The following is a 21,956-nucleotide window of genomic DNA, read 5'->3' as shown; positions in this document are numbered from 1 at the left end:
GGAGCTAGACGCTTTGTAAATACCCTGGGCGCAGTAGATAAGCCAAAGGGAAATGCAGAGAACTGATAGTGCATGAAGCCTGCCCTGAAGCGTACTGGAATGTGCAGATAAGCTTCCTTTAAGTCCAAGGATGCCAACCAAGCATCTTTGCCTAGCACAGGAAGCAGCTGTTGAAGTGTTAGCATTTTGAATTTTGGGATTACCAGAAAGGTGTTCAGAATAGAGAGGTTCAGGATAGGATGCTAGAAGCTGTCTTTTCTGGGTACCAGGAAATGTCTTAAATAAAAACCTTGTCCCCTTTGTTCTGCTGGGACAGGTTGAATAGTCCTGATACTTAGAAGAGAGAGAACCTGCTGTTGGGCCTCCACCCACTGATTTGGGGGTAGGTCTGGCCAACCGTTTGGGGTTGGTAGGGAGTGGAAGTGGAATCTGTATCCTTGGGAAACTATAGTCAAAACCCATTTGTCCTGGGAAATGAGTTCCCAGTTTTTTGCATGCAAGACGAGCATTCCTCCTAAGGGAGCAGGCAGTTCAGCAGGACTTGGGAGGGTTAAGGTTAAGTCACTGTGCCATTTTTCCGTAGGGGGGGGTGGTTTACTGCTCAGACCTGTGTGCAGTCTGAGACTGTAACCTAGGTGGTCTGCTGTTCCTGGGTTTGGACTGAGATGGCCTGGAAGAGACTGGAAAGGTCCAGTTCTTTGAAGGCCAATGTCTACTAAATCTGGGAGGCTGTACTTGTAGGAAATTTTTTAACAGTTTGCCTAGATTTAGCTTTTTCCTCCATCCTTTGGAGAACAACTTCTGCTATGTTGCCAAACAGGCGGTCTTGGTTTAAGGGGGCATCCAGTAATTGAGATTTAACATGATCCGGCAAGTTTTGCTCCTTAAGCCAAGCATGCCTTCTAAGTACAGACCCATTGACAGCAGCCCTGCAAGATGCTTCTAAACAGTGAAAACCACATTGCAAAGTATGTTTACCAACTTGTTCTGCAGAATACATTAAATCCTGTAATTCTTTGTGTTCAGCACAGTCAGGAATCATCATTTTCTGTTTAAGTAGTCCCATAATATGCTGCTGGTACTGTAACATACAAAACTGGCAATTTAAAGCCCTAATGGCCAAAGTGGCAGAAGTGTATACTTTCTTACCCCATCTGTCTAAGGCTCTAGAATCTCTATCAGAAGAGGTAGGATTTTTGGCAGCAGTAGACTTAATGCCTTTTGGTCCTTGGGAAACAGTCTCTGGATTCACAGTAGGATTCTTGAAGAGGAACTTGTGAGAGTCAGGTACTCTGTAATACCTGTCAGGTTTTCTGGGAGCTGGAGATAAAAAGTGTCTGGGAAAGGCTAGATTCCAAGAAAATATCATCAACAATGTCCAGAACAGGAGGGATAGCTAAAGGCCAGTGTTGAGGAAGGAGTAAGAATGCCCTAAGCCTCTTTTTGGAGTCAGAGTAATCCTGGCTTTCCCAGCGGAAATGCTCCCTAAGAGTGTGCAAGGTTTCACCAAAAGGAACATCTTCTGGAGGGGAAGCAGAGGGAATGGAATCCTCTGCATCAGAATCCTCATAGGTAGATAAGGGCAAATCCTGGTAATCAGAAGGAAGAGAAGAATCAAGATTCCTGATCACAAGAATCAGAAGGAAAATCAGTTCTAGGTCTCTTAGAGGGAGAAGGCTGGTTTCCCCCTAATTAAGGTAATAAGGTCTTCAGCCATTCTAAGCATTTGTTTTTTAGGCATATGGGTCTGAGCATGCAGTTTGGACGTCGGTTTTCTAGGCGTGGAGCGATTTTTAGGCCTAGATGAAGAAGAGGACATCGGTTTAAAATGCAAATCTGTAGGCCTGAATACACCCTCAGAAGCTGGTGCCTGCACAGTGGCTCCGGACCCATCCAAAGTAGAGACATCTGCAGGTTCCATAGTCGAAGAAGCATGTCATGGCTTACCGGACTCCGAATGGGTCTCAGTAGAGGCCTGCGAATCTGAAGTGGTGGGTATCAGGGGCTGCAAAAGCGCCTCACTGAGTACCGGCAGACTGACGACTAGCTTAACGGAAGCGTCGTTGGCAGTTTTGGACCTATGCGGCCTATCTTTGTCTTTATCTTTACGTTTTTTCAGATAGGTAGTTGGATGGCTTAACGAAGCCATTTCGGAGTACTGATACAGAGTACCAAAATAATTTGCTGCAAAAATAGCCCAATGACGAATCGTTCGGGGGTTGAACAAGGCACAAAACCGACAGCGAGGTACGTCGTGGTCTTGGCCTAAGCAGGGAATGCAGTACGAATGAAAATCTTAATGAGGTATTTGCTTTCCACAGATAAGACAATTGTTAACTTTTACTGACCTCGGTTGGAGCAAGAAAAAAGATCCACAATGGGGTACTTATCTTTTTTTGAAGACTTTGGTTCTTAAACTCGAAAACAAAAATTTCAGAAGTCAGCTGACCGACACTTGCGAACTGCTTCTGCTTCGGGCACCGCACAGCAAGAAAGACTGATGCAATGGCTTTGGCTGCATGTTTTATAACCCTGATGACCTGACGTCATGGAAGAAGAGACAGCATCCGACACAGAAATCCAAGACTCTGGTATTCAGGTCGGCTGAAGACTACCTGCAGGCAGATAACCCAAATGTGAAGACTGCAACAGTGAAACACAAAGAACATGCATCCCGCCTTTAACCCCAATAAAACAAAACTCTTAATATTTACCCCCACAAAATCTAGCCCTGTTGACAAGTCACTATTCTCTGTTCGTTCCCAAAACAACACTATCATTGAAGTTGCTAGGTGTCATCATTGATGACAAATTAACTTTGACCTTCACATCCACAGCAACATGAAAAAAAAAAACATCAAAAGCTAGGTGCACTTTATAGACACAACTATTTTCTTAGCCTCATCGCTAAAAAGGTCCTAGCCTCATCCTTCCTGCTTCCAAATCTTCTATACGGCGGCCCCATTCTCACTAATCAACAGTCCACCTTAAAATCAAAGTTAGACTCTTGCTACAACAAAGTCACCAAATTTTTCACAAAATGCAAAATTTTCCACCCACCACTGCTGCGCTCTGCATCAACTAAATTGGCTAGAATCCCCTCACCATCTCACTTATCTGCAATTAAGTACAGCCCACAAGATTATCTACTACTCAGAAACTTGCCCTTCCCTCTCCACCATACTGACCATGTACCATCCTAATCATCACCTCAGGTTTGTACAGGTGACAAGGTGGAACACCATCACATTTAATATGTGCACTTGTGATGAAGAGCAGGAAAGGGGACTACTATTCACACTTCCACAATGCTAGAATCCCTGCTGCTACTGTACTCCTATGCCTGTGTTTTACTTCTGTTTATCCAGGCAGCCTTGGTGCCTGAAATGCATTACTGATGGCTGTGCTGTGCATCTCATGTGCATATGTCCTGAATACCACCCACTTATTGCACAACAGCATATCACTACAACATTGCTATTGTTCAGTTATTGCTGTATCAGGACTTATGGTTTTCCTTACATTTCTCTATTCTTTGAATCTGTGCAGTATGTATCATAGTTCAGTCTAACCCTTGGATGGATTATAATGAGACAGTAAGAAAATATGGACATTACAAGAGTAATGAGCTATGGCATGCCATACTTAAAGAAAAATGTAAACATAACAGCTACTTATATTGTAAATAATAGGCTATGTACTTGACTCGTGACTATAATTTGAGAATCAGAATTGCAGAGGATAACTGGAAAATGTAAAATATATTTTTCTAAGCTAATATTTATTAATGCAAAAACATGGATTTTGCTACAAAATGTAATGAAAGGGTGATACTCTTACAGCTTTGTTTCTAGTAAAAGACATCTTTTTTTAATCAGACTGAAAATAAATAGCATTTATTCATAAGTAATTACTGGACTAGTTGGGTTTGTGGGCCATTTTAAGTCTAACTAATTTCCTTTTTTGAGCTCAAATTAACCTATCACATTTGGTTACAGATTGGCCTTATCCATCAGTGGCTGATAATTATATATTTCCTCTATTAAAAATAGCTAGGATCATACCATAGACAATTTGAGAGGCCCGTGCATGGGATAAAGCTTTCAGGAGATACCTCTGCCCATTAACAGTACAGGGGGCAGTCCTGGGGTAAATTTTATGTTTTCCATCTATAGATCCAAGTTATGTTTCAATTTGGACAGGGAATAGCTTTGTTTTATATGAATGGGGAATCTATTCCAGAACAGCGGTATCCTCTGCAAAATATATCTGCCCCTCCAAACCATTCTGTTGATGCTGCAGAAGAGGTTTAGATCCCTAGACAGAGTATTTCTGACGCCATCTGACTTACTGATATGCAATAAATCCATCAATATTGGGTTAGAGGATACCTTGTATGCCAGAAATAGGCCATCTTTTAACAGTCTGTGGGATACTGAGTATAGTGACAGGTCTTACAGTCAGTTCAAGACCATGTAAGACATACTGTTTAGATTTTAGGATCTAATTTTTTCTAAATTGCAAACTTCTAGAGAAAAAAAAAAACTTTGGCAACTAGTTTAGGGAAACTTCAAAAATATATCATTTACAAAGAATAAAGACAGGTTAAAAGCACATAGGCTCTCCACAGGCCCCACTCCATATACGTTATATTAAGCTATAGATTACTGAAGCATATTAGCAGAATACAGAAACTTTAGCAGATCTGTTTCATTACTGGTGGAGTAAGACACTGCAAAAGATTTTGCATGTAATACAAGAGTGGGGGCATGTACAACAGACCTTTTGGTTAACTGTCTTTAAGATATATCAGAATCAGCACAGATAATTAATTAACTACCATGCCTACAAAGAAATAGCTAATATAGAAAAGGAAGTCCTCTCCGTTACCAAGGTTCCATTTGTATAAATTGTGGTTGTGTCTCTGGATTCAAATGACTTTGGGTGGAATAAATTTTATTTAAACTGTCTTGAGAAGGCACAACATCCAGAGTATATGAACAATAAACACCATGGCTTTAGTTTCTTTGAAATTTGCAGACAGCACCACCAAAAATAGTCTTCTTCCAGGAAGAAAGCACCAAAGTCATCTGAAAGGTAAGATTCCAATAATCATCTCCCAAATTCCTTTTTTCAGTGGTGAGAGCAACTAATTGTTTAGTTTCCTCTTTTTCTTCTTTAGTGCATCTGTTAGTGATTCATGATCTGATGTACATTTGGTACCTACAGAAAGTAAAAACAAAATATCTACATTTAATTATATTAAACATCATGTTATGTGTGTGTGCTCACTTCTAAATATTTATTCAGGGCAGCTTTTATCTGGAACACTAAAGGCCAGATTCCAAAGACTTGTTCTCAGTGCAAGTGACTTATTCCAGTGTATTACACCAAAATAAAGTAATTTACACTGAGAGCAGGTTTTTTGGAACTGAGTCAGCTTACATCAGAGTAAGTCACTTACACTGTGAGCAACTCTTTCAGAATCTGGCCCTAAGTCTAAGACTGAAACTAAATCCAGAGTTCATCACAACATATGCCTGGTATCTACTCAGCTGTCTTCAGAAACAACTAGGTCATAGGTCATAATACCAAAGAGTATATTAAAATACATATTAAATATATATTATATTAGTATATTATCCTCTATATTTACTCTTAAAGAGCAAGTACAATGAAAATACTGTCACTCTGACTCATTTATGGCATTTGCAACCAAATGTTTAAAATTTTCATTTTATGTATGTGAGACTGTATAGAGACTATACATGATGCATTACAATCAAAAGCTGACAACAAACCATTCTTAGTATGACTTGCAAGAATATCTACCAGTATATTATGAGCTAATCTACCAGCAGCACTTGAAAATGAACCCAGCAGCTGAACATACAAGTGAAGGAATACGAAAGATATGACAGACAGCCAACCTGATATAATCCTCCTTAATTCTGTCGAGATCTGCTAACATTTATTTGACCAAAAGTTGAAATATCCATTTCACATTTTTAAGGATGGCTTTGTCACCTCCCCCTTCTTCATACCAAATAAAACAAATTTAAGACCACAGCATATCAAGATGCCTTTGCTGTTGATATCTGTATCGTTGACCATTATTTGCCCCAGCTGCAGGGAGATGGGGGTTTCTTCTGTGTTACTAGTAACGGCAGTATTCACAATAAAAACATAAATAAATAAATAAAAAGATGCTTTGTAGATCGGTATAAAGGTACAGCTATTAAGATCATTCTAAACATTTAGGGGAATGTAGCATTATGAGTAAAACAACATAACACTTAGCAGTAACTGTTTCTCTAATGCAACATATACAACTCTGAATGAGATGACAAGTGTAAAGTAGTAGTGAGAAGGACAGAGTTCTTAAAAATGCTTTCTGAGAGTCGAGAGCACTTGCTGATACATTTATATATTTATTTATATTTGCTTACTGGGGTAGTGGACTGATCAATATTGACAAATTTCAGGTTCAGCTTGGGTAAAATATAAAACATTGCATATACAAAGATATAGAAATGTAAGTAAAAACCGTTTAGACTAATTACACAGAAAAAAACTGTGCATATACATTCTAGTGAACAAGCACAGTACAACATACAATCAAGCAGAGTGTATTGTACACTATGTACATTAGTTTCTAAAAAGGGTCAATCTTCAGTGAATTTTGAGACAGGTGAAAAGACTCAGAAAGTAGATAGGTTATGTGATATGTCCTATGTTGCAGCAGAAGCATGAAGAAGTGCTTTTGAGTTGCATTTTAAATTTGGAATATGTGTTGATTTCTTTAATGTTGACGGGGAGAACTTGCCAAAGAGTAGGTGCCTGAGTGGAGAAAGCTAGTGCAGTGATGTAGAGTATCAGAGTTCAATAAATTTATTAAATACTTGTGTCCATAACAGACTAGTTTCGGCAAACAGCCTTCCTCAGTGTAACACAATGTAGTCAAGTTACATTTATTTATCCAGAGCCAATCACAATCATTTGCTCATGAATATTAATAAATTTGAAACATCTTCATTTTATAGAAAATACAAAGGGTACTATATATACTATTAAAGTTATTCCTAAAATGTAGGCATACCACCCCAGAGAGGTCCATACACTAAATTAGGAAATTATTATAATATTATGGTATATCCATTCTCATGCTCATATTAGTAAAGAACAGTGTTTTAATAGCCATTAACCCTGGCTACTAATCCAAACTTCATCAAAAGCACCAAAAGTATAATACATCATGCTCTCAAAAAAAATGACTGACAAAAAATTGAGAAAAAACTGTAACATTTAAATAAAAACTGTAACATTTAAATAAAAAATCATAATGAATATACACACATAAATATATATGGGTGTACATATAAATAAAAAATAAATAATAAATGAAAATCAGCAACATCCACAATGAAAGGCTTATACCAAAGATTAAACCCATAATATGTGTCATTAGCTTCCAAGACTGATAATATAATAGTAAATGTAACTATATATTCATAACTTGTCTAAGATAATAGTGAAAACAGTCCTGAGAATTAACATGAACATCTGTATTCATATGAGATATAGCCATTTGTTTACATGATATGGTCTATCCATCCTGTCATGTAAGTCATATTGTATCAGTCAATGTATGTATGGCAATAATCCTGAGTTTTTCAACAATTATTCATTTGAGGCACCAAAAATGTTGAATAAATTAAAATTAAATATAGGTATGTCATTCTGCATACAAAATGGTCCATGCTGAGAATCTTCTTTAGATATTGAAAAGTATGAATCCAAATACATATTAAGATCTAAACAAGTATATTGAAGTATGGAACTGATTGGGATACTGTATGAAGATTGTGTAAAACTATGACCCCCATTGTTTCAATATTACACACACATAATCCATATGCTATGTATAGTTAAAGTAGGGCCCATAATCAATACCAGCCAAGATGCTAAATAATCATAGTCCTTAGATAAAGGATATCCTAAAGAAATATAATCCACTTGTTGGAGTCAGTTGAATCAACATGAATGTTATCAGATCACGAACTTCTCCTATAACCAACTTCTCCTATAAATGGTCATTCAATCCAGGATGAAATAAACCCCCCAATGTAGTAATCCAGTATTTCTCCTTTTGGTCCAGTAACCCATGCCAGCCCTGTTTGTTGGTTCTATCTCCAGAAATGCGGTCAATAACCATAAAGGTAAACCTAGCCTGAGGATGTTTTAATGTGTGTTGATATAAAGCACTAGTCTCCTTATGGTTTGTGTTCATTCATCCTTAGTCTCAGAGCCCTTGAAGTTTGTCCAACATAAAATCCCCACAGTAACAGAGGAGGCCAGGCACACCACACCACCGCTGCAATTACTAAAAAAAAAAAAAAAAAAAAAAAATACTGTGTTTATGACTGGTAAACTCCTTGATTTATTATATATACTGCAGGGATCCACAATGGCCACAAGGGAATGAACCAATAAGTTCATCACCATAGAGTGTCAGTTGTTTATGGGTACTTGCCATATGTTTGAAATGTGAAAAGTAAGAAAGGTTTTACTTTGTATGAGAAAAGACAACGGGTCCCAAGATGTAGCTTTTCATTAGCCAGTAGAATATTCCAATGTTTGTTAATAATTATGTGGTGATGAACCTGATATCTGTACAGATGATTGATTTTTGTTCTTATTGTGATATTGTAATAGGTCATCCCTTTCAAGGCTATTAGCTCTGCTCTGTGCAGACAGAATGTCAAATCTGTCATATCCCGGTAAATCTCGAGATCCCTACTGGCCATTTGGTATTCCTCAATATTGGCTGAGCAACTTTGATGAACTGGGATATAGGAATACTCCTGATGGTGTGACGGGATGTAAACTTGATCGTGTAACAGGGTATTGTATTGAGGGTATTTACGAAAAACCCTAGTAGACAAAGTGTTGTCTGAGTTCCTATATACAGTGACATCCAAAAGCTGATGCTGTTTCTATCATATGACACAGAAAATTCCAGTCCCCAGACATTATCATTAAGATACTCAACAAATTCTTAGGTAACACATCAGCCCGCCACACCAACCAGCAGTCGTCCAGGTAACGTCTCCAAATGTCCATTTCCACCTGAAATATATTATGACGGTGACGGTCATAAATCATATATTCTTCAACATAGGCCATAAATAGGTCATGTAGGGGGGGGGGGGGCCCCCCCATAGCTTTCCTTGTAGCTGCCAGTAGCATTGGCCTTGGAAATACAGAACATTCTTGTTTAACACATGTTCAGACATACATATCAAAAGAGTGTTAAAGCGGTGAATATAGATTAGCCCTTTCCAACCAATATTGTATAGATTGAAGACCCGCCCAATGTGGTATGCTTGTATATAATGATTTCACATCCAAAGTACATAAATACCATTCAGGTTCCAATTGAGTTTCCCTGATAATTTGTAGAAACTGGGTGGTGTCCTGCAACCTAGATCTTATGTGTTCCAATAGGGGTTTAAGATATTTGGTAAGGAAGGCCGACAATGGTTCGGTCAAAGAACCTATTCCTGAGACTATTGGTCTGCCTGGTGGTTTTACTAGAGATTTATGAATTTTGGGTAAAAGATACAGTATCTGTTTGCATGGTTCAGAAACCATAAGTGAATCCAAACATTTCTTGTTGATAATACCTCCTCATGCGCGAGCCGCAAAACAATCAATCTCATCCTTAAATACTGGTGTAGGGTCTATAGACATGTTCATATAACACTTAGCATCTGACAATGGACATAATCCGCAGTATTCCAGACCACGACCGCACCTCCCTTATCAGCAGGGACAATAACTATGTCTTTGTTGTCACACAGAGTATTCAGAGCTATCCTGTCTTCAGAGGTTAAATTACTAGCCAACATGATATGTCCCATATTCTCAAAGTGAATATCCCTCAAAATACTGTCCATAAAAATGGAAACGTGTTTATTCATAGGAGGTTGGAATGAGGATTTACCGAAACGGAAGTCCCCAGAAGGTTCTGACTGGTTATCCTCAAAAAACAGTCTAAGATTTAATCTCCTGCAAAAGGCCTGTAAATCCTGTACTATGTGATATTCCTGGCTGAAAAATGAGGGAATGTAATTTAAACCCTTGTTTAGTATTGCAACCTGTTCGTCTGTCAATATGGTTTTAGATAAATTTAACACATTCTGAGTGGACCCTGATGTATCACCTATTTCAAGAAATTGTCCAGTAGACCCTGAAGGAGACCGGTACTTGGTCTTTCTGTGCTTCCTACCGCCCGGTGTCCCCTCCCTCTAAAGGGGAAATTTTGTTAGTTTTCTTCCTGTTAGGTGAAACTCTTTCCCCAGATGCCTCAAGATCAGTGAGGAGGATTCATCACCAGAGGTACTGTATGAGCTCTCCCTTATTTTTAAGAATGGAACGTGGTCTCTTTCTGGTGCGACTGGGCCCTGTCCTAACCTGATTAGTATCCACAAATCTGACCGATCTACTGAATTCAAATGGTTTCGATAGTCGGAAAAATCACGATGAAATTTCTTAATTTTTTAAGGATTTTTCATGCTCCATCAGTTCTGAAGATAATTTTTTAATATTATCCTGATATTTTGGGGAGGATTCAAACTTATGAACCTCAGAGCATATGTTTTTAATTTCCAATATATTGGAATCTACTGTCCTTTCGTAATATTGTAACAAAATGTTCACAAATGTCATGGATCCAGTCTGAAGAGCCTCCTGCCAATCCTGATTTAGTTTATCATCGGGCTTCCCTACTAGAGGCTGTGTTCGTATTCGTAATCCTCTGGGAGCCATATTTAATATGCTTTAAATAACTTGAGATGCCAAATGTTGGATCTAAGAGTCTTAAATGCCTTAGTGATTGAATGGAAGAACATGTCACAATCTGCCAAAGAGGTCTGAGCCGTATTACCTGGATCATTGCTTGGCAGTTTCTCAATGCCAAATACTGCTATATCTTGCCGATCAGCACATAACCCAGATAGAATGGTATTTAGATCCATGTTGTGAACAATGTTTGATTATACTACCAATCAAAACTGATGAAGCACAAAAATGTCCAAGGAATATAGTACTTAGACAAAAGAGTGACTATAGTTGACGTGCCCCAGTCGCATCAACCAGAGAGAAAAATTTTTATTTTAAACAGCTAATCCTTTATAGAAAGTCACCAGAAAGCACAAGTAACACTATAATATAATACAGGTAAATCCCTATATCAGGTGGAACACCAAAATATCTTAATGATAAATTATAATATTGTTATACCACCATTGACTAATACATAGGGAATAGGAACACAACATCGAAATGATTCAATCTCAATTAACCAATAATTGAACACTAATCCAAAGGTTCAATATTCTACACTCCAAATGGACATGACTGTCCACTATAAACAGCAACTGTTTGCAATGCTACAACAACCCACTATGAGTATTGCTGAACTGGAATATTGAAACAATGAGTATTGAGAGTACCATGTATTCAAAACCCAAGATAGTTAAGTTGTGTGAGTCAAATGATCAATATTGGATACAAATATAAACTATATTAAGTTCAGTTTAGATGATCTGTTAGAAAACCTTCATAAATAATACAAAGTCCCTCTCTTAACCAAATAATTATACTAGTCACCATATATTTGATGTGTTCTCAGTTGGTATCTATATAAAATATTCACTCAATTAACACATACAGCAATAGGTAACAGAGCAAATCTTTTAATCAAGACTGGGGGACCGAGCAGTGGCTCGCTAGTAAGTAGATAAATGGCAATAACTATCAGAGTCAAAAAACATAAATTCTACTATAAATCAGTACAGCCATCTGTGTGGTATATCCATTGATATGTTAGACTTTTTAAAGACACTATAATTCCCAACACTGAAAATCAGGCAACATATAACAAATCACAACCATTGTTGTCCCTCTTATACTTGTATGTTGGAGAATCACAAAAATGGCCCGGTTAGTTATACATCCATCCTGTTTGATATTATACCTTCAAGGAATATTATCAACTATTATATGTATAATACACACTAAAGTCAGGCACCTGTACAGGTATCCATGCACCAGTTGGCTGACCTATCCGAAGGCAAAAAGCTAGATCTGTCAGTGATTCCAAACATTCAATATTTCTATGAGTCCTTTCGCACACTGTCTAATGATCCCAATAATGAATAATATAACCTGTACACTAGCAGGTGTATAAACAGGTACAAGTAGAAATGTCCTGAATCATAGATAGTGGTACACAATGAGAATGGATATACCATAATATTATAATAATTTTCTAATTTTGTGTATGCACCTCTTTGGGGTGGTATGCCTTACATTTAGGAATAACTTTAATAGTATATATAGTACCCTTTGTATTTTCTATAAAATGAAGATGTTTCAAATTTATTAATATTCATGAGCAAATGATTGTGATTGGCTCTGGATAAATACTTAAAAGATGATTAAAATGTAACTTGACTACATTGTGTTACACTGAGGAAGGCTGTTTGCCGAAACTAGTCTGTTATGGACACAAGTATTTAATAAATTTATTGAACTCTGAGCTGCCTTGCTGGTCTATTTGGTCAATTTAGTAGAGTAAATACTCCCTCTGTTGAGTGACAAGGCGGTACAAATTCTGAGCCAAACTGGATAACATTTAGTTCAAAAACTGAGGGTGATGCTACTCAATGCTAGAAGTTTAAATCTCAAAATGCACTCACTCGAGGCACTCCTTAAAATGGAGAACATCGATATCTGTGCAGTGACTGATACCTGGTTCAAGGCTCCAGACAGCACCCCTGCACAACCAGGCTATAAGTCATACCACACTTTTCGGCCATGTAACCTGGACCGGAACACCAAAGGCAGAGGTGTGTCCATATTCATTAAGGATATCCACACCTCAAGGCTAGTTTGCTCAGCATAATGCAGCCGAGGTTATCCAAGTGCAACTAACTCTGGGCAAAACTGCAATCCAAATTGTAGCTTGCAACAGATCATCCACCATGCCCGAGGATTCCCACTCCTCTTTTCTTGATGTACTGGAAAAATATTAGGGTTCAACCAAACCCCTTAATAATGGGAGATTTCAACTACCCCACCATTAACTGGGAAAACTACTCATGTACCAACTCCTTCGTTCAACACTTTCAGGAATTCATAAACTCCAATGCCTTGGATCAACTTATCCACACCCCCACCAGGGGCAACAATATCCTAGATCTAGTCATTACCAACATGAGTGACCGGTGTTCCACACCTGAAGTCAACACCTCAATGGTCCAATCCGACCATAAGCTAATTACCCTAGATATCCACATTCTGCTGCCACCCCCCATTAAAGAAACCATGGTAAAAAATTTCTCCACAGCCAATTTCATGCTTCTTAAGACAGAAGTGGTGAACTTCATGACATCCATGCAGATGGACAATACAGTTACAACTACTGAATCCTACACAATTGCACATTATAAGCACTTACATGAGTGCATGGATCATGCTATCCCAAACAAAATCAATACGCTATCCTCCAAAAAAAGGAAGCCAATCTGGTGGTGCCCTGCCATAAACAAACTGTACAATAGAAGGAAGAAACTGTTGCAAAAGAGAGGAAAATCCCATGAGTGGAGGAGCTCCCTGGTCAGCCTCAGTAAGAAGCTGCGATAAAATCCTCCAAAGCTAGTTAAGAAAACAAAATCTCCACTGATTCTAAAGACAACCACAAAGCATTCTATAGCTATGTCAAGACTCTCAGTGGCAACACTCAGATCTCCTCTAAGTTACAGCACAATGGCACTAAATATACAGACCCAACTGATATTGCCAACATCTTGGCAGATAGGTTCAGTGCTAACTTTACCCCCCTCTCACCCCCTAAAGAGCCCATCTCTATACTGGAAGAATACAAAGTTCCTGTAATCACGGCTGCACAGGTAAAAACCACACTCTCCAAAGCCAAGAAACAGCATCCATGGGACCAGACAACATCCCAGGCTGCATTCTACACGAACTACAAAACAAACTGGCACCCCTCCTAAGTACCATGTTCAATCATAGCCTCACCTCAGGCTTTGTGCCTGCTGAATGGCGCACAGCGACGGTTATCCCACTCCACAAGGGGGAAGCCACCACGGACCCTGGGAACTACCACCCCATTAGCCTGACGAGCCTGGTCTGCAAGGCAATGGAACGTATCATCATGGAACTTTAAACAAAGACATTGGTAATCTCCAAACTCTGGACCCCACCCAGTTCGGGTTTGTAAAAGGCAGACCATGTCTCCTAAACCTGATAGACTTCTTTGAAGCAGTCACCAAAGCCGTAGACAAGGGTAAGGTAGTTCACACAGCCTATCTAGATCATGCAAAGGCTTTCAACACCATCCCGCACTCTGGAATTATAGATAAACTCACTAAACTAGGTATAAATCCCTATGTCACAAGATGGGATGCCAAATGGCTCACTGACAGAACCCACACTGTAAAAGTAGCATACTCCAAATCCGACTTCAGACCAGTGACAAGTGGAGTACCACAGGGTTCAGTCCTGGGTCCTCTCCTGTTTGTTATCTACTTCTCTGAAGTACAGGCTAACACAGAAGGTCTTTGGCTAACGAAGTTCACAGATGACTGCAAACTAGGAGCCATAATCGAAACTCCTAACGATGTGGACATCCTACAAAAGGGCCTCACTGAGACAGATGCCTGGTGTCAAAGCAATGGCCTCAAGCTCAATGCCAAAAAGTGCATTGTCATCCCCTTTGGTAAAAACTCTGTACCCATGAAATACAACATAGGCGGTAGTATACTTAACACCGAAAGTGTGACAAGAGACCTTGGGACACAGGTGGACAGTAGTCTCTCCTTTGATAATCACATTGCCACAGTAGTCAGGAAATTCTTCTATGTGGCACACCTCATTAAAAAAGGTTTCTCATCCAGGAAAAAAAAGAGGTCATTGTTCCCCTCTACTCACCACTCATTAGACCCATTATAGAGTACAACGCCCCTTTTGGTATGTACCTCACAAGACATCTACAACAACTGGAAAGGCCGCAGAAATACCTCACAAAGAGGATTACCAGCCTCAAACAGATGCCCTATGCAGACAGTCTAAAAAAAAACTTCAGCTTTACTCTGTCGCATATCGCCTACTCAGAGGTGATCTCTGCCTAACATACAAAGCTATGTCAAACCCAGACCTGTTGGACATGCTCCACTTAAAGAAATCCCAATCCCTCCAAGCTACACGCTCTAGGGACCTAAACCTTGTCACCACAATAAACAGAACATGCCAGAGGGATAGATTCCTGTCCCAGAGACTTCCCATACTCTGGAATAAACTACCTATCTGTATCAAACAAAGCTCCTCATTAGCACTCTTCAAGAAAAATCTTGATGATTGGATGGGAAATAGGAAATTCACCCCGGGATCACCTCTATGGCTCTGCTCGACAGTGGCACAGGAAAATTATTTTCTTGGGTGGCAAAAGCCAGGGTACCTTTTTGGCTGGGCTTGTATAGGCCCCAGGGCCGATAGCCTAGTACCTACCTATGAACCATACCTCCCAAGCAATAAATAAAATGTGTGGATGCAATGAGGGAGTCACTCAGCCACTTAATTTGTGTCTCTACAATATCAAGAAGGACTAGAAAGGTTGTGGTTAACAAGAAAACATAACATATGCTCACAGTTGTCATTCACTACTGTAGGGTAATGGCAGCAAATCAATGACAATGACTGCAGAATAAACTGGAGTTTAGAGGAGAAGGCAATACAGGTTTTAGGGGAAAAGATGGACGAAATAGTTTGTGGGCAATATAACTGTTCAAAGAGAGAGGGGTTCAGGAAAATTCCAAGGAAAGGCTTGGAGGTAATACATCTACTTAGTATCTAAGGATGAAGGGTTGGGAAAGGGATTCCTTGGGGAAAAGGGATGGCCTTCTAAAGAGAAGGAAATATCCATGATTATATTGACACAACTAACCTATGAAGGGATACATGTGAGTAGTACCAGTACAGGTGACTTGGAAGGGAGATATATGTGAAACTGACTAAGTACAGGTGAATTGGAAGGAGACATATGTGATACAGTATCAGTGTTAGGAAATGGGGGATCCTGAAGCAAGAATGATGAATGATGGCCTTGACAGTATGCTGTCTGTAGTAAACTGAAGGAAAGCAATAAAAGACTTCTTATAAACTACAGTGACTCTACAAAGGTAGAGTGCAGACAAAATATGTACTGCACTTATGGAAAAACAATCTTCACATATGGGATTTAGATTCATATATACTTCATGACCACTGAGTCTTGTAACCATACATGCCTTGCCAACACCCTTCTTCAGGCTGTACCTCTTTCTCCTGGATGGTCATACCAGTCAATCCCAGGGCAAATTTGTGGAGGTATCTGTCAGGAACACAGCATTCCAGGGTGGAAATATGATTGCTACTATAGTGGGCACCTACTTTACTTCTGATTGTTATGGGTCATAGAAATGGAAACACTTGACATGTCCCAAAACAAAAATCAAAGCGAAGTGTAGAAAGAGAAAAAAAAAAGGATTTTAAGGAAAAGAAAGATATGAATAATTATGGGTGAAAAAGGGTAAAAATTAGAATGTCTGCACCAGAAAATATAAAATGTAGGATGAACACACAGATTCTCAGTTTTGACTTTACTGTTAAAGTGGATGTAGTTCTTTAAAAAATAAATGAAGAAAGGTATCTTTAAAAAGTTTCCAATATCAAGTAATAATATATTTCTATGCGCTGAACAGTGATATCAAATGTAGTTATTGCATATGTAATAAATACAAGGACTGTATAAGTAAAAGCAATGGCAAGGGAAAGGACAGAGCTGTAACCATTTGAAATGTTGGGACCTGCTTAGTGAATGGCTAAAAAATGGACTTATATAAGCCAAGCCTGAGATGGCCATTTCCTGGAGTACTCCCTTTTCTCCAAGATATAATGATCTTATAGTTGTTATATATAAGTTTAGAGGGGTGTGGGGGGATTCCCCCTTCTGCAAAAAAGAAGTTTAAAGGAGGTGAGTGGTACTACAGAATCACTTTTTTCCCATAGTTTTGGTCTTTTTTTTTTCATCTTTTTTTGCACTCAGCATTTCGAGTGCTGACATTTCAACAGGGATCTGGATAGAAAATACAGTTGTTTAAGATCTTACAATATCAGTAAAATGTCATACTTCTCACTTCTGCAGTATTCTTCACTCTTATGTTATCCTTCCAAGGACAGCCAAATGTCAAGACAGCATACCGAAGCCCTTACACCTTCCAGGTGCCATATGTGAGATGCATATCCAATGTGCAAGCCGTAAGGTACATATGTGACTTATAAGCACCCAGTCCTCAGAACTGAAGTGCCCCAGAAGAACCAGAGCAATCCCAGAGGAAAGCAGGAAGGGAAAAAGAAGAAAAGCATTAAAAAAACACACAACCACAAGGAAGACTAACAAATGTAACAATGGGTAGGAGGGAGTGACAGAATACTGCAACAGTGAGAAGTATGAAATCTGCTGTTATGATAAGATCTTATACAAACATACTATGTCCTTCCTTACTACTGCTGCTGTATTCTTTACTCTTGGGAGTACAAAAACACTGAAAAGTATGGGGAGGAAGCCACAGAAGAGCCCTCCAATGAAAAATGACCCCACCCTGGCCCTAGAAATAACATCCAGTTTTGTAATGTTTGATAAAAGTGTGAAGAGAATACCAGGTAGGAGCTTCCAAAAATGGATCTAGTACTCAGACCCTTGAAAAAAGCACCAGAGGAGGCCACTGCCCTGGTAGAATGAGCACAAACAGAAGAAAGCTGCTTACCATGAAAAGAATAACAAAAAAGTGGCCTTAGAAATCCATAAAGAGACTGCTTGTTTAGACACTGCCAAACTCAATTTCCTGGTATGAAAGAAAAACAAAAACTTATTCATTTTTTTACATGTTTAGTCTTGTCTAGGTAACATTTGAGCAGTTTGTGTAAATCCAAGGTGTGAGGAACCCTCTCGCTAGGATTCTGTGTAGAAGGGGAAAAAAGAAGGAAGATAAATGGACTGATTCAAGGACAAATGATTACCATGGACATAAAATAAGGAATGGTACAAAGATACACCCTGTCCTTGTGCAAACCTAAGAAAGGTGGAAATGCCATGACTGCTTGAAGTCCTGATACCCTCTTGGCAGAAGCGAGAGCCAGCAACAATACAATCTTTCAAGTAGAATTTTCTATGGAAGGAGAAAAGTACAGTTGTGTACACTTACCATAAATGTAGATGTTTGAGTGTATTCACAATTGCAGTCATTACATTTGGGTAATCTGCTGGTAGGTTGCCCTCAGTCGGCCTGATTAACAAAGTCTTGGGTCCTGTGTTGGTTGCTGTCCCTTCTTCCATGACGTCAGGTCATCAGGGGTATAAAACATGCAGCTGACGCCATTTCATCAGTTTTTCTTGCCCCAGATGTCAGGGCAAATAAAATTAAAAACACAAACATATACCTCCAACCAAAAGCAAATACACCAAAAAGGCTTTTAAGCATAGTAAAAGAAAATAAAGGTATAGTAAGAGAATAACAGGGGGCTGGAGGGAGGGTAACCAGGACTGCAACAGTGAATACACTTGAACATCTACAATTATGGTAAGTATACACAACTGTACTATGTCCTTTGTGTTTCACTGTTGCAGTCATTACATTTGGGTAGAGCCAGCTCTGGATTTAGAGAAAATTGGTAAATGATAATGCTTGGTGAAATTATGCACTGAACTCCAGGTAGCAGCTTCTAGAATATCCCTGGTAGGAACACCTCTGAGAAAGGCTGCAGAAGTAGATGCAGCCCTGGTGGAATGAGATCTGATCCCCTGGGGGATAGGTTTTTCATGGTGCTTATAGTAGAAATGAATGCAATGGCTTACCCATTTAGAAATAGCCTTCCCCTCTGCCCCAGCAGCAAATGCCACTAGCAATTGGCAATTGTTCAGATTTTCTTCGAAATTTAGTTCTGTCCAAGTAGAATCTAAGTTGTCTGTGCACATCCAAGGAATGCAGAATCCGTTCCCCTTTGCTCTGTGGATTGGGGTAGAAGGTTGGCAAATGAATGGATTGGTTAAGAGCCACACTGGAAACCACCTTGGGCATGAAGGATGGATTGGTCCTCAGAGATACCCTGTCCGCATGAAAGATGATGAAAGGCTCCACTGCCATAAGGGCCTGTAATTCAGATATCCTTCTAGCTGAAGTGATTGCTAAAAGGAAGGCTGTTTTCCAAGAAAGAAATTTTAAGTCTGCAGTAGCAGCTGGCTCAAAAGGAGGTAAAGTGAGCTTTTCCAAAACAAAGTTAAGGTCCCAGGCAGGGGTAGGAGCTCTCCTGGGTGGTCTCAAGTTCTTTGCACCTCTGAGATGCTGCTTGAGCAGGGGATGAAAAAAGAGGGGTGGTTCTGTGTTATAGTGAGTGGAAATAGCTGAAGCATGGATTTTAATAGAGGAAAAAGACAGGCCCTCGTGAAGCATCTCAGTTAAGTATTGTAAAATCTGAGGGAAATTGGGCGCTGCTGTGCTCATCCCTAAAGACTGGTTCCAGGCACAGAATCTTTTCCATTTATCAGCATAAGATTTTCTAGTACTAGGTCTTCTCGCCATCAAGATGACATCCATCACAGGTTTGCTGAAGGATGCTAAGGGTAAATTTAAGTAATCAGCCAAGCTGTAAGGATCAATCTTGGGAGCTGAGGGCGCAGAATTTGGTTCTCCTGCTGGGACAGCAAGGAAGGTGTCTGAGGCAGGTGCCATGGAAATATTTGTGACACACTGCGCAGGAGTGGATACCAGTGTTGGTGAGGCCAGTCTGGAGCAATCAAAATAATTTTTGGTTTGTCCTGTTTGACTTTTGGCAGAACTTTGGAGAGCAGAGGCAGAGGGGGAAAGGCGTAGACTGATAGGTTTTTCCAACTGAAGGACACAGCTTCCACTTTCCAGGCTTTTTTGTGAGTAGTCCTTGTGCAAAATTTGTCCAACTGGTAGTTCTGGGGGGAGGCAAATAGATCTATGTCTGGGCTCCCCCATTTGCTTGTCAACATGTTGAAAATCCATGGTTCTAGTTTCCACTCGTGTGGGTCCATGAGATTTCTGCTTAGTCCATCTGCCAGTATATTTAGTTTTCCTGGCAGGAATTGAGCTTGTAGTTGCACTTGGTAGCTCAAGGCCATGTTCCACAATGCCATGGCTAGTCTGCAGAGGGGGTAGGAATGTGTACCCCCCTGCTTGTTTATGTACCACATAACTGTGGTGTTGTCCGTCTTTACCATTAGTTGTCCTGTATGAATGCAGTCCTTGAAGGCTGTCAGAGCATTCTGTACAGCTAACATTTCTTTTTGATTGATATGTAGGTGCATTTGATTTGGGTTCCATTTGCCCTATATGCACTTCCCTGCCAGGTGAGCCCCCCATACATAGTCTGATGTGCCTGCAGTTAGGATGTGGGTGGCAGGGGGTAGTGGGAATGGCAGTCCCTCGTTTTGGTGGCAGGCCTCTGCCCACCATAGGAATTCCAGGCATAGGCAAAGTATGATAGGAATCATGGTTTCCAGGCTGTGACAATGTTGACTCCATACACTTTTTAAGTACCACTGAAGTTTCCTCATATGCAGTCTTGCATATGGAATTAGAAGAATGCAAGAGGCCACATTTGTCTTGCAGATAGCAGGATTTTTGTGGCCACTTGTTTGAAGTAAGTCACCAAATGAATTTGCTTTTCTGGCGTGAGGAAAGCCATCTGGGCAGCTGTATTCAAGCTTTCACCCAGGAATGTAATCTGTTGAGAGGGTACCAATTGTGATTTATTTTTGTTTATGGTGTATCCTAGACAAGTTAGAACATTTTTACAAATGCCAGGTGATTTAGAAGTATGGCCAGGTTTTCTGCCTGAATTAGACAATTGTCCAGGTATGGGTACATTTCAATATTTCTTTGCCTGCAAAATGCAATTACTGGAGCCAGGCACTTTGTGAATACCCTGGTCGCAGTAGACAAGCCAAAGGGCAGTGCAGAGAACTGATAATGCAAGTAGCCTGCTCTGAAGCGTAGGTATCTTCTGCAAGATTTCCTGACTGGGATATGTAGGTAAGCTTCTTTTAAATCTAGAGTTGCCAACCAGGCATCTTTGCCTAGCATAGGAAGTAACTGGTGAAGAGTTAGCATCTTGAATTTTGGAATGTCCAGAAAGATGTTTAGAGTAGACAGGTCCAGAATTAGAAGCCATGACTTGTCTTTTCTGGGTACCAGGAACAGCCTGGAATAGAAACCTTTTCCCTTTTCCTCTTCTGGTACCGGTTGAATAGCCCTCATGTTTAAGAGGGAAAGTATTTGTTTCTGAGCCTCTGCCCACTGATTTGGGGGCAGGCCTGGCCACCCGTTTGGTGTTGGCAACGTGTGGAAATGAAATCTGTATCCCTGGGGCACTACATTTAAAACCCATTTGTCCTGGGTTATGAGTTCCAAGTTTTGTGCATGAAGAGCAATCTTTGCCACCAAAGGGGCGGCTGAAAGGTAAGCGCTTGGTAATTTTAAAGGGAAGTCATTGAGACTTTTTACCATGGCAGGTGTCTTGTTATTTCCAGATTTGGAAGTGGAAGCCCCCCCATTGCTTAGTTCTGAGAGTCCCTTGGGACTGAAACCTGGTGCTTTTGGTGTGTCTGGGTTTGGCTTGAGAGGATCTGGAAGGAGCTGGAAAGGACCAATTCTTAGTAGGCCAGTGCCTACTAAATCTTGGGAGATTACACTTGTAAGAAATCTTTTACAGTTTGCATAGATTTAGCTTTATCTTCCATCTTTTTTAGAACTTCTTCAGCCTTATTGCCAAACAGGTGGTCCTGATTTAAAGGAGCATCCAACAAT

The 21,956-nt window shown here is 39.8% G+C and overlaps 1 protein-coding gene across 2 annotated transcripts in view; it reads right to left on the bottom strand.

The window, feature by feature from the left end:
- Window positions 1-4,935: 4,935 nt before the first annotated feature.
- LOC122809369 (cryptochrome-2-like) overlaps window positions 4,936-21,956 on the bottom strand; it is a 321,493-nt gene continuing 304,472 nt past the window's right edge. For both annotated transcript variants that reach the window (XM_044080815.1, XM_044080813.1), the window contains exon 11: window positions 4,936-5,223. In XM_044080815.1, coding sequence (XP_043936750.1) covers window positions 5,150-5,223 — 74 coding nt within the window. In that variant the 3' untranslated portion in view covers window positions 4,936-5,149. The remainder of the gene's footprint in view (window positions 5,224-21,956) is intronic.

Source organism: Protopterus annectens, chromosome 8.part0 (assembly GCF_019279795.1).
Source record: "Protopterus annectens isolate FY-2018-M chromosome 8.part0, PAN1.0, whole genome shotgun sequence".
NCBI classification, from domain to species: Eukaryota; Metazoa; Chordata; order Ceratodontiformes; family Protopteridae; genus Protopterus; species Protopterus annectens.
Note: the sequence above shows the minus strand (reverse complement) of the source record. Positions and strands in the feature narration are given on the sequence as shown.